The 13562-nt window shown below is 37.0% G+C and overlaps 1 protein-coding gene across 5 annotated transcripts in view; it reads right to left on the bottom strand.

The window, feature by feature from the left end:
* ARHGAP18 (Rho GTPase activating protein 18) overlaps positions 1-13562 on the bottom strand; it is a 173680-nt gene that overhangs the window by 57509 nt on the left and 102609 nt on the right. For all 5 annotated transcript variants that reach the window (XM_019729432.3, XM_019729431.3, XM_019729435.3 and 2 more), the window contains exon 2: positions 1162-1358. In XM_019729432.3, the coding sequence (XP_019584991.3) occupies positions 1162-1358 (197 nt within the window). The remainder of the gene's footprint in view (positions 1-1161; positions 1359-13562) is intronic.

The raw sequence follows: 13562 nt of genomic DNA, 5'->3' as shown, positions 1-13562 counted from the left end.
TTTTAGAGTTACTACTGGTAGACTTTTCAAGCAACGTTATAGCAAAGAAGGAAAATTTATTCATGTAGCTTTGGCCACTTAAACAATTCAATACTAGGTCATTTAGATAAGAAGCCTTCTGTTGAAAAAGAGATCACTATTCGTGGGTCATGAAGCATGGACTGTGGCTCCTACCTTTTTTCGCATTTATATCAACTTATAAACCAAAGACATACTGATAAACATATGGAAGGCACAAGGCACAGATATAAGAGTAATACAATAGATGCCAGAATTGGGAATCAAAACTTGGTGACTGCTTGAATTTAAGACATTGAAAGAAACGGTATGAAATTCAAAGGGGAAAAAGTAAAGTTTGACATGCTTCTTCCATAACATCAAATATAGCAGTGAGAATGTGGTAAATATGGCTAGAAGGAAACCTGACAAAAAATATGAACCAAATATGAGAAAGAAGCAAATATGGAGGCTAAAAATACTACTGCCACCTTTCACTGTCCAAATCTATACCCTTAGGTTAGCTGGCTAACCCTGTAGCATTGCGTCCAATCTGGAGTACTACACTTTGAAAGATAAGACGACCAGGACTGGGACAGGTCTGAAGCTACCCACAAGGATTGGTTTATGTGAATCTTTTTTCCTTCTTCAAACATTTGAAAGGCTATCGTGTAAAAATAGAATAGACTTGTTCTGCACTTCCAAAAAATCAAGACCACAGCACTTGAGTCAAAGGTAAAGTATAGCAAATTGTAAATCAGTAGCATATAGAACATCAAAACAATTCAAGTTGAATGACCAATGAAAACAGTATCACTGCATCCACACTCACTAGAAGCCATGATACTATTTGGCTAGAATACCACAGAAGCAATTCGAAGGTCAAGTCTCACCCTAAAATTCTATGATACAGTAAGCTTAGCCAACAAGATTATAGCTATACAAGCCTAAAGGAATTGACTCATGTCACTAGTATTTGGCAGCTGCATCCATAAATCTGCCACAAATAGTAATTTTCAAGTTGAAAGGCAACTAGCATTATCCTTTTTAGGTTGCTCTTTAATTGTTTTATTGTTGCTGTTGTGCTCCTCTTCCTTTCCATGCATTCATCTCCCATAAATACTTATGCAAACCAAAACAAAAAAAGTTTTATTTAGTTATTACCATCAGGCTCTTTGACAACCACCACCTCTTGATCTTCTTGTCTGTTCTCACTGGATTTCTTGATGTTATCTACTTCCGTCCAATAGTCCTCCAGCTGTAGTTCATCCATAGAATCCTGAGAACTTGATCGATCAAATGGAGGCTTTTCCTTAACTTTGGTGATTTCTTGGTTCATCGTGTACTGGCCATACCTACGACTATAAATTCAAAAGAAAACATGGTTCCTTTTAGTACATGAGGAAGTAGTACGATTTCTAACATATCATAGCACTGAGCTGGCGAATTTGGAAACTCCTAAGTTCTCCTTAATAAAACCAAAGAAATAGTATATATTTTGAAACTATTTACCTTGAGATGCTACTAATTATGTTTGTAGAATGAACAGAATTTTATTCTTTACCAAAATGAGATAATGAAGAACAAGTAGCAATGTGAGAAATCATTTTTCCATTTTCATTTCACTTAATGGGCTTCTTTAAACTAAAACTTTCTTCTTAGAAAACAATAAGTCAAATCTTGATTAGAGGCTATAGGTTAATTAAATTAGGATTGAATTTTACACAATATCTCATATTTATCATTTGTACCTGTAAATCAAACTCAGTCAACTCTTATATAGCAAATTATCTGCAATCAATGAACAAGGTACTTTTTGAATTTCCATTTTATTTTTGGAACGAAAACATATATAGAAGAATGATATATTAAGTTCACTGTTACACTCTACTACAGAAAGCAAGTTTTAATCTACTTATAACTGTACCCATTACTTACGTGTATTTTTTTTAAAATGGTAAAACTTCATTTATTGGAAAAACTCATTATTTGGAGATTCTGAATAAATAGCTAAGAATTAACCTCTTAAACATTTATCTCAAATATCATCTACAGAGAAGAATAAATTGAATAAGTGAAGATATTTTATGAGTTCATGTCAACTACATTTTCTTTATAAGTCATATCTCACCTACTAAAGTTGAATTAAAAAATAAAATACCAGGGGCGGCCTGATGGCTCAGTTGGGTAGAGCGTGAGCTCGATTCCCACATGAGCCAGTGAGCTGCGCCCTCCACCACTAGACTGAAGGACAACAGCTTGGAGCTGGTGGGCCCTGGAGAAATACACTGTTTCCCAATACTCCCCAATAAAATAAATAAATAAATAATTTTAAAAAATAAAAAATAAATTAAAAAACATATATAACAAAAACAGTAAATTCTTGTTTTATATCATTTATATTGAGACGGGGGGGGAAGCCTAATTACTTAAAAGAGGAAAATGATCAATTATTGTGCTTCCCCTTTATATTCAATATTTAAAAAAAACAAAGCAAAACACAATTTGAATAGGGATAATAATAGGTGAACTAGTGTTTTGTAATTCTAATTTCAAATTGCTCTTTTTATCTTCCAAGAAGATGTTAGGAAGAGATGCTTTGCTAGATTGGTTTTACTTACTGCACATATAGAGTAATAAAAAGAAAAGCAATTAAACAAAATTCTTTAATAGTGTGTGAACATTTAAACTGGCCTTTCCTATAATTATTTAAAATAGTCAGAGTTAATGCTACATAAGGGAGAGGGTCACTAAACTCTAGTCAAATCTACCCAGCAATTACATTTCAACTAGTTTCAGTAGAAAAAGTCAAAAACTTAATTGCCTACTGCTGCAAATAAATGTAATATAACTGACATCCTAACTGTAATATGCTAATAAGCCAGTTTTAGTCCTTTAAATCCTCTCTGCCTTGATGACACACTTTAGAAATACTGGTTGCATTAATGAGTGAACAATCGCTGTAATCTCCCCTCAGTAGCAACCATCAGGTGGTGATAGGTGAGTGTTTGTGGCCAACAGGAGGAAGTATAGACATGTTTGTGCGAATCTCTTTCCTCCGTAGACATGTTTGTGCAAATCTCTTTCCTCCAGTCTCCATTGTCCACTGTTTGTCTCTTGCATTCCTTAATTCAAGGGGCACTTCCTCCCTCCCTCCCCCCGACTGTCCTGGTCACATCCCTGTGTCCCCAGCTTGGTCCCCTTCTTTCATCCAAGAGGCCACCATGATATAGTCAGTGTTCTTATTTGAGAGTTTACACTCCTGCTTCTTAAAATGTGAATGAGAAAGCTATCTCTATCTTTAAAATGAAAAACTATATATATATATATACACACACAAACACACATATATATATACACACACATATATATATGTATATGTATATATATTTCTGTGATCAGCAGCTCAACTTATCTACAGGTCACATTCCTTAATTCTGCTTTACGAGGATAGCTAAAGGTAATTTACCGAATGTCTGCCAGATTCATTTTTGGTTTATTTCATGTAAAATATAGAGAGGCCCTATCCTGCTTTTGTTTTCTCTCTCATGACAATGTAAGACTGTCCAGCTTATTCCTACCTCCTATAACCCTTAGCCCCATGGGAGTCCATAATAAGTACTGTGGAATGTGTAAAGTATAATGACTAATGTCAAATAACTTGGTTTCTCTGCTCACAGGAAAGAAGTGCAGTTGAACTTAAAGTACATGAAGCCTTTCACTCCTGAAGGAACGTGTTTATTCTGGCAAGAACTGTCCAGTAAATTTCCATTAAGATAGCATGCGCAGGAAAATGCAAAGGCATGGAGCAACAGCCATGTTTCGTAAATACACCTGCTACATCAAGCCCTGCTTTCAGAACATACACAAAGCAAAAATTTAATCACTTAGTGCTGATGAATCCACTCAATATTTGGACTTTAATAAGATTCAAAAGCCAAATAAGTTTACTGTGATAACCTGAAGAAGATACTGAGTCATGGAAACATGGATTTTTTTTTTTTTTAATCAGTAAACGTTGCAAGAATATATTTTCTCTTTCATATAGAGGTGGGGAACGGGGAGGTGGCAACCAATCAGTGCTAGATTACCCTCCATAGTCAGCATGCCATGTATTTTATATTTTCTCTAAAAATGTAACTTGAACATTCTTTAATTACAGTTTACATCAATAAACATGTCATAATCACTTCAGAATATACTCTATTTTTGAACTCCAGACAGGCAAATGGCTAAAAGGCCAGCCCTTCTTAAAACCGTCCTGGTAAGAGGCCAGTTACCTAGTTTTCCTCTCTTCTGTGTTTATGAATATGTTATATGATACCATGTTCATTCTGCAAATTGGGTTCAAGAACATAAGGCAACATATACTACACATAACGAAGTGCAGAGCAGAAATATTTTATATTTCCAAAATATCCAAGCCAACACACGGTGCTGAAATTGAAGAAACACAGTTTGTACCACAGGCAACCACTAATCACCCCCACCTGACTTATAGGTGAATGATTGTTCTACGTTCTTCCTCACTCCCCCTCCAGAATCCTACGTGCCAATCATCCCATGACCCCCGCTTCAAACACGCTCTCATTTCTCACCTCTTACCACTTTGACGTCAGAATTAAACACTGTCCTCTAAAAGGAGTTATTTCCTACCTAGCTGGACAAGTCATGCTTTCGTGCAGCTAGCATTCCAACACATCTCAGTATATTACCACCTTGACTTTTTTTCATGGGCACTCACATCACCAGCAAATACTAACTTTACAGACTCCTATGGGCCTTCACGAAATGTTCTTCCTTTTTCATCTTGCTACGTAGCATGTTCTCAAGCTATTTATAAAACGTGGGGCTTTGTTTTCCTATTATTTTCCCCAGGTATATCTTATCCTATTTTTCTGTGACCTTTTTTTTCACCTGATTAGTGAATTACAAATGAACTGATATTATTTCAGTGTGTTAGTAATGCCTGTTATTTATTTTGTCACAGAGAATATTAAATTCGTCTGACACAATTTACTCTTCATAAGGAGGTGGAAGTTGCCATGCATTAATTATACTGTGGTCTGCTAGAAAAAAACAGGCTCATTGATGAATCATCCCAGCACCAATGTAGTCGGCGAAATGACATGGACACATGGGACTGAGAGTCATAGCACCAAATGATTCCAGCTGTCTTAACTCTATGATTTTGGAAAATCACTTAACTTCTCTAATCCTAACTTCTCCTAGCTATAAAATGGGACGAGTACCAATAGCCTTGACTGCTTTTGTTTGTTGAATTATCAAATCAGAATTCCTCCTGAAGTGCCTCATAGGTAACCATGAACATTGCCAACATCTGTGAAACTGCTTACTACATAACTGCCCCTCCCATAGTTTAATAAGGTCACCTTTGCCCTCTTCCAAGGTTCAGAGATTTCCTTATGCTCTAGGACAGTGCTCTTAAACCTTTTGGTCTCAGGACTACTTTAGATACTTAATCATTTTCAAGTACCCCTAAACAGCTTTTGCTGATATAGGTTATTATCAGTGTATACTGATAATAAAATGGAAGAAAATAAATACTAATTTATTTAATAAGAATAATAAACATCTTAAGCTAAATTACATTTTCTTAAGAAGAATAAAACTATCTTTCATACCCCCAAAAAAATGTATACATAGTGAGATGAGTAGTATTGGTTCACATTTTTGAAACTGTCTTTAATGTCTGGTTTAATAGAAGACATCTGGATTCTCACATCTGCTGCAGTCAATCTTTAGCGATATCGCATGTCATATACTCTCTGGAAAACTCCATTGTATTCTCATGAGAGAGCAAGAGTGAAAAAGGCCAATAACGTCTTGGTGTTTGTTATAAAAATAGTTTTGATCTCCTAGATCCCTAAAAGGGTCTTGAGACCCCTAGGTGTTCCTGGACCACACTTTGAAAACTGCTGCTCTAGGATTTCCCAAAAACAACACCTAATGGATCTCAAAAAGCACTTTACAATTCTGTGGGCAATGCTCCAGAAAGTGTTATTGAAAGAAACAAACATGCTTTCCTAGTGACTCTTGACCTACTTCTTTGTTTATTTTAGTTTAGTCTTACAGCCTTTCATCAAAACTGGGACTTACTCCAATGATATCTCCATATTTAATTTATACTACAACGAAAAAGAATAAAAATGTCATTTAAAAACCCTTGCCTTGCCAACGTCTTTTATCCTTTGCTTTTATCCATTTAGTATAAGGGGCAGAAGTTTTCTCTAAACCACTTTTGGCCAGTGTATTTGAAAATGTGTATTTCCTTAACGCTCCTTTGTCATTCATACCTCTTCCTACAGCCATCTCAAGGCGGATTTATTTGGAACTAGGACGTTTTTTTGAACTCATTTTTAACTATCTGATCCAATGTCTAATTTTTGTATGTACCTACCCTATCAAGAGTCCTGCCGCTACACTTCAGATCCAGTCTGTCTCCTGGTTCTCCTCATCCAGAAGCATTTCTACAGCCCAAAGTCTGATTTCTTAAAGCCCTTTGATGCTAAGACTTGGTTTTGTTTGTTCTGTTTTCCTACAAGATCCTTTCTTAAGAGCTACACTTTCCTTCATGCCTCTTAGCCTACATTTGTTTCCAATGCAGAAAAAAAAAGGACTGGCTGGGAGATGTGAGACTGAAAAATAAGGTTCAATATTATTTTGTTTTGTTCTTTTTCTAATGTGAAAAAGAAAGTTCTTACTCAGATTATCACTTATTATCAACCATAATGACCAACTATATTTTAGATAAAGCCATATTTACTGACTATTAGGTCTCTGAATGTTAGAGACCTTGACTTCATGTTAGGTCTCTGAATGTTAGGTCTCAGAGACCTTGACATACAGACAGAGCCACGTCTGCAAGAAAACAAGATGTCTGTTGGCCTGCAACTGCAGACAGAGCCAAACTTGCGATAACAGAAAATGCTACAAAACAGTTATTGGCTTACAAGCAGTCAACATTTTCTATTCAAACAATGCGACCCTGTCAGCACAGCCCCTATAAAACCCACCTCACCCCCTCCTTCAGGGCTGCAAGTCTCTTTTAGACATGCATCCTGGGCTGTAGCCATCTTTCGCTCAGCCCCATAAACTTCTGTCTCTTACAATACAAACTTTCCTAACTTGCCTGACAACGCACGTTCCTTTACCAGCTGACCTATCACTGACAGGTACAGCTTCAGAACAATCCTACACCCTAGAGATTTAAACCTATCTCATCATTTTGTAGATGACGTAATGAGGACCCAGGGTTAAATTTCCCCAAAGTAACCCAGCAAAGTGATGGTATAAATAAAGTTACTGTACTCATTTCTTCTTCAGTGGTCATTATTAAATAGACTAGAAAGGGTAGAATTTCCTTTCTTCGCCTCATATACTCCAATCTTTCTGGTTTCTATGGCACATAAGAAAAACCAAAGTGATCCTGTTGACAATCTATAATTAATGTTTTTAAATGACCACTTATATAGAGAGAAAAAAATGCAATCATACCATACCTCTTTAAAATGCATAGGAACCTTTTCCAATGCATTTTTTAAAATATGGTTTGTTCACACTGGGGCATAACTTCAAGTGGACCAGTACTTTTAACAAAACTGTTTTGAAGATGTTTAAAATCTTTAAAATGTCTTAAAAATTCACTCCACTTCATCTACATTCCCTCTATGTTGAAAAAAAAATTAAAAAAACACACATTTATTTCTGATGTGTAGATTTTTCCCTTTCACTTTGGCAGGGATATTAAGGAAGTAATCGCTGCCATCATGAGATGGCACAGCTCTTAATACTCTGTAATGGCCCTGTCCATCAGAATATACTGAATTTGAATGACTATGAAGAGCTGCAGCCTACGAATGACCCAAGTCATTTTTTTCCCTTGGAAGTGAATGCCTGCGATTGTTTAGCTGAAAGCAGTAATTATTAGAAGTGTCTCTGACAACCAGGCAGAAAGAACATTGACAATGCCTGAAGGCAGTAAAAAGTTGATTGCAAAGCACTAGGAGACTGGCCTCTCCACACACCCAGGAGGCCTTCAGAAACCAGCGAAAGTCTCCCTCCTCTCTCCTATCTGACCACATTGCTATAGTTTTAAAAATACGTTAATTTTCACATTTCAAGTAAACTTACTTTTATTTTTTGCATATATTATTGCCTCTTTCATTTGGGGAAGAACAATAAAATTTACTCATTATTCCTTTCAGCTTTTTTTTCTTTAAAAGTCACTTCACATTTGCATAGCACTCGGTAGTCTTTCAAAGTGTCCATGCAATTCAGCAAAACAATGAGCAATGAACTGATTATCCTCTTAAAAACACAACGTTGCCTAAGTGAAGCTGAGAGGAGAAACCCATTACTGACACTGTTGAGAGACAGCTTTGTAAACGTGGCATTATCACTTTTACAGGAAACAGTGGCAAAACCAAATAATACGGGATTATCACTGAAAGAAGAGAGATATAAGCAGTGACCACCACCCAAGTCTAGTAGCAAGAAAAAAGGGAAGGCACAGACAGAAAGGCATGTGGGAGAGTCAGGAGACAGCCAAGGTAAAACTCCCTTCCCTTTCACATACAGACACAGGATACATAAAGGGGAAATTATGGGCTATCACTGGCCACCAGACATAGGTCTGTCCTATTTTAGAACTCTAGTTCTGGGTAGAAGTGAGATCCCCAAATCTCTCTGAGGAGGCAGATTTTCTTAGTGGAAGAGATGATACGTAGCCAAACAACAGCCACGGGATCTTCACGTTAAAATCATTTTCCAAGACAGAAGATGAACAGATCTGCAGTGGGGCTTTGACAGACACTCTCAAGATCTTGGAACACTGGTTCAGAGCATACCAAACCAAACTGCATACGTGCTTCATTCAATTATCTGTCACCACAACTTGTATCCACCTGACACCTTGTACCTGCAAGGTCACCTCCACAACTATTTCCTTTTTTGGTTCTGGTCAGTTGTAGAGCTAGCTGGAGATGACATACCAGCAGCTAGGTTGGCAATTCTAGTTGGATCTGTTTTGCAGTTGTCATTACTCAATTTCATATCTTGGTACCTTTGTCCATGGGGGTTGGAATAAAGACAAGCATTGCCTCCCCTGTTCAGTCTCCCCACAACCCTTACCACATCCTCACACTGTGGTCCTCACAGTTGTCTCTCTGCCACTAAACTGTGTGCTCCTTGGGGCAAGAATCTCTAGTGTTTTTTGTTTGTTTATTTGTTTTTAATCTGGGTATGTACAGCAAACTGCTTGCCATAGCAGATACTTGTGAACTGTTCAATTATTAATTATTGCTGCCTCTGAAACAACCACCTCCTTTTAATTTCTAAGTTTTTTTTTTTAATTTAATTGCACAAAACTATAAAGGAATAAGATAGGGACATGAAAAGTAGACAGTAAAGAATTAGTCATCCAGAAGCCCTAAAAGGTAACTAATAGGTAACTGTTCTATGCCTCTGTAACTCTTGGGTGTATAGTTTGAAAGCAGGCTTCCTGATGAGGGAATAGAAACATACACAAGGGCTGATTTCATATCAGATTGTATCTAATATTAAGTCCAAACAAGTTCTGTCAACTCAATCTCTAAAACAAATTTTAAAATATTGTTGGATGCCCACTATATATTTAGGCACCTTATCAGAGATGTGCTTCCACCAAGCTATTCAAACTTTTACCATTAGATAGATTATAAATGACATTAACACCAAGTATGAGTGGAATTTTCCAGTTCCTCACTGAACCACTGGCCCAGACAACTCTCCAGCATGGGTTTCTAGGTCATGACCTCTCCTTTAGCATCTTCCCTAACACGCTTCAGGCCCTGCAGTGATGCACCATTCCTTCCTCGGTAAGAATTTCACTTCCTCTCTGACTGCCACGCTTACCCACTCACTTCCAACTTGTTCCCCCTGCTCAAACAATCATTTCCACAGATTCAGACCAAATATTTGAGCTTACCTCCATAGGCCATCCTGGGATCCCACCCTCTCCCCTGCTGTTTCTCACAATCCTCCTGGTTTTCACTGAAGTCCAGTTACTGGTCCATTATTAAGGCTGTTCTTTCCTGAGATGGAGCCCAGCTTCCTCACACAACTGTCTATACCTGGTTCTTGTTTCACAGCACTCCTCTGGCTTCAGAGGTAGTTATCAGCATCCAAAATGTTCACCAACCTTATATCCATTTATTTTTATTGCTCTTGACAATTTATTTTTTCCTTTTCAGTTTCAAATTTGTGCTCTTCTTTTTTCTCTGAGGAATCCATCAAGTTCTTAACACATTTTTTGAGGTGAAATAAAGAAAGGGCTTCACCAACGAAGACCAAAAGTCTTCCCAACTTCTCTGATATTTTTGAACTTGTCATTTAAAAGTTCCCTTTCATTCCTTCTATTAGTTCAGATTCTCATCATTACAATTTACCAATATGCCTTAAATATATATTAACAGAAACAGATACATTTTCACCAATGTGCAACTCTCTCACATACTAAACTTAACAATATACTTCAAGACCTAGGATCCAGAAGAGATGTTTAACTGTTGACCAGGAATTTCATTCTGGTTGCTGACTAAATACAAACTAACAAATTATAATTTTCTGATATTCGCCCCCCGCCCCCACTCAATTCATAAAGTAGGTTGCTATTGATTCATAATGCCTGACATAATTTGGGTACTAACAAAATATCTGCCGACATAACACAAAATTATGAACATTAATATTTTTTAACTTAATCTTGGAACAGTACTGAATATAATATTGGTTTTACTTATTTCCAAAGGGCAAACCTCTTGCCCTTCCATAAGATTTTTATAGATATATCTGTGTACATATATATATATATATATATATATATGAACATCAACTTTCTTATGCTAATAGAAACATGGACAAAAGGCAAAATTGGATTCAAAAAAACCTTTTGATAATAACTAAGGCTAAGTAAATGGGCATATTATGGAAGAGACATGGACACTATTATTAAACTCTTCTTGGTTTTTTGTCATCATTTCTTGAAATAAGGTCGAGAAATCATCTCACACTGCTGTGGGGCTATAGAGACATAAAACCAGTCTTCCACCAACCAGCAGAAGGAAGGCCATAGACAAACACCAGGAAAAAAATGTTAAAAGTGAAAGGATATCTGTCTTTACATTATACAAAAAGGGAGAAGATATTTATACATTAATTCAAAGTAATGCTGTTGAATTGTAATAGAAGAACAATTGGAAACAGCAACAACAATGTGTGGAAAATACCTGGATAGGAAAAAAGAAAGCTGCTTCACTTAGGCTTCAAAGTGAAATTTTATGGATCACTCCAAATGACTTTCAAATACTATAATCCTCCACCAATAAATACTGAAGGTCAGGATATATTTTACAAGCCAGGTGTTAAAAGTCAGCTCTAGCGAGGAGATGGAGGGGGTAGAGAAATAATTTCCAGCTAATCAAATAATTTAGTCAAGCCTAGAAACAATTCATCCATGATGTTTTCTTCTAAATGTCTTAAGCAAGTCAGTTGCAAAGTGGAATATATGAATATTACAGGATAATTTTTCCTTTTTAAATGACATTATCTAAGGTTGCTTTTTTCTTAGTATGTTTTAGAATCTAAGTTGACCCAACACAAGACTAATGGGAATGAGAGTAGCCTAAAATATACACGAAATATAAGAAAGAACATGAGAAACTAAAGACAATTTCCAATTGTAAAACACTGTTTGGTGGCGAGGATGTTAAGATTAACATTTGAAGGAAAAACACAAAACAAAAGAAAATCCCACAAAAACAAGTGTTTTCAGTAAAAGCCACTGAGCTCTGTTTAAGAGGGTAGGAACAGGGCTCAGATTGCAGTGACACCTAATGTGACCATGAGGGATGCGGGCAAGGGTTTGATGGAAAGGTGTTATGGAAACCTGCAGGGGGTGAGGGTAGGAAACGCAATGGGTAAAGAAAAACTAAATTAACAAGAAAACATAACCAACGCTATTCCTTAACATTACATCCTCTAGCACAGTTATGGACACACAGAGCTCTGGTAAATGCCACGCACAGCCACATCAAATTCTGGAAGGATTTAATCTCCAAACTGGAAGTGTATGTAATTGTCCTAGTTTAATTCCTATCCTGGTCATTTTAGGAACCCCTGAGTCTCAGGCTTATCACCAGGCTTATACTCGCCTACTGTTTACCGGTTGCTTACATGGGACAGCAAAATTCCCATGGAACCAAAAGCAATCAGGGATTTGGTTCCAAAATGCCATTCCATGTGGGAATTGAAACAGGTTAAGAAGTCCACAAGAAGTTAATGCCCTTGAGAGTTCTCTCCCTAGCCACCACCAAGGCTGTTGGCACTCTATAAAAAGCCGATGCCTAATCGATGTCCAGCTCATGCATTTCCACCTCCAGTCCCCAGTCTCTCGTTGCCATCCCACTTTCTCCCCTTGGTGTTCCTCATTGTTCCATACCTGGATTCTCCTTTCTTCCCATTCCCTACCAATGGAACGAACAATCTAGGCTGATTGATTTCTACCCCCCCAGCCACCCACCCAAAATGGTACCTGCTGGATCACCTTCCTGAGCCCTGCCTCCTGCACTGGCCAAGGGTCCTGTGACCTGGCATCCCAGCCAGGTCTGGTACCCATGCCCCTCTCCTTGCCAGGTGGAGAGGTGGAGGAACCAACTGTTGTCTCAGGAAGCTAACATTGCAGAAGATATTAGCCAATGAGCTACTGAAAAAAGAAAGGAGTCTCTAGAAACCAGAACAGAGTCTAAGATCTAAAAGGAGAAAGTGAAAGGATTAAGAGGATATAGCACGTCCAGAGCAGAAGGTAGTATCTGTGCATTTGTTACCAAAGCCATGGCAATCAGGGTGGATGGTGGCATCAACGATGAACTTCCTTTACTCTCTTGCCAGGATAAGTCTTCAGAAAGACATAGGTTTTCACTCTACAGTAAAGACCCAAGACGAAGAACTTTTTTTCTGTTCTTTGTTTTCTTTCTATTTATTTATTTATTTATTTATTTATTTATTTATTTTAACTCAGGTGTTTGAGAGCCAACTATTGACTTCTCAACTCATAAAAGAAAGGATTTCAGTTATTTTCTGAAGCTGGTTCTATGAAGTAAAATTCATAGCTTTTATAATAAATATTTGGGAAACTCTAAGCATGTGCCAACCAATCTAATACAGGAATGTTAATTTCTTAATAACAGCTTTGTGAATAGAAAGTTTCACTGAACAACAATCTCTACATTTATTTACTAGTTTTCCTTCATTACGGATATTGGTCAGAATGCTGTATTTAAGTTTTGTTTTCAAAAAATCATTGTGGTTCTGGTTTAACAATGCAATTAATCCACGCAATGAAGTTTGTTTTCCATTTCAAGTAATAAAGTACACACTGGAAAGAATACTGGAATTGGAGTGAAGTCAATACTTTAATGTTTGGGTGAAGTAATGCTATAGAGCTTGGGTTCTTGCTTGTTAATAAACAGATAACCTATGATTATACATTCATATACATATACTAA

The sequence above is a fragment of the Rhinolophus sinicus genome, chromosome 2, assembly GCF_057876585.1.
Source record: "Rhinolophus sinicus isolate RSI-liver-muscle chromosome 2, RSI-T2T, whole genome shotgun sequence".
NCBI classification, from domain to species: domain Eukaryota; kingdom Metazoa; phylum Chordata; class Mammalia; order Chiroptera; family Rhinolophidae; genus Rhinolophus; species Rhinolophus sinicus.
Note: the sequence above shows the minus strand (reverse complement) of the source record. Positions and strands in the feature narration are given on the sequence as shown.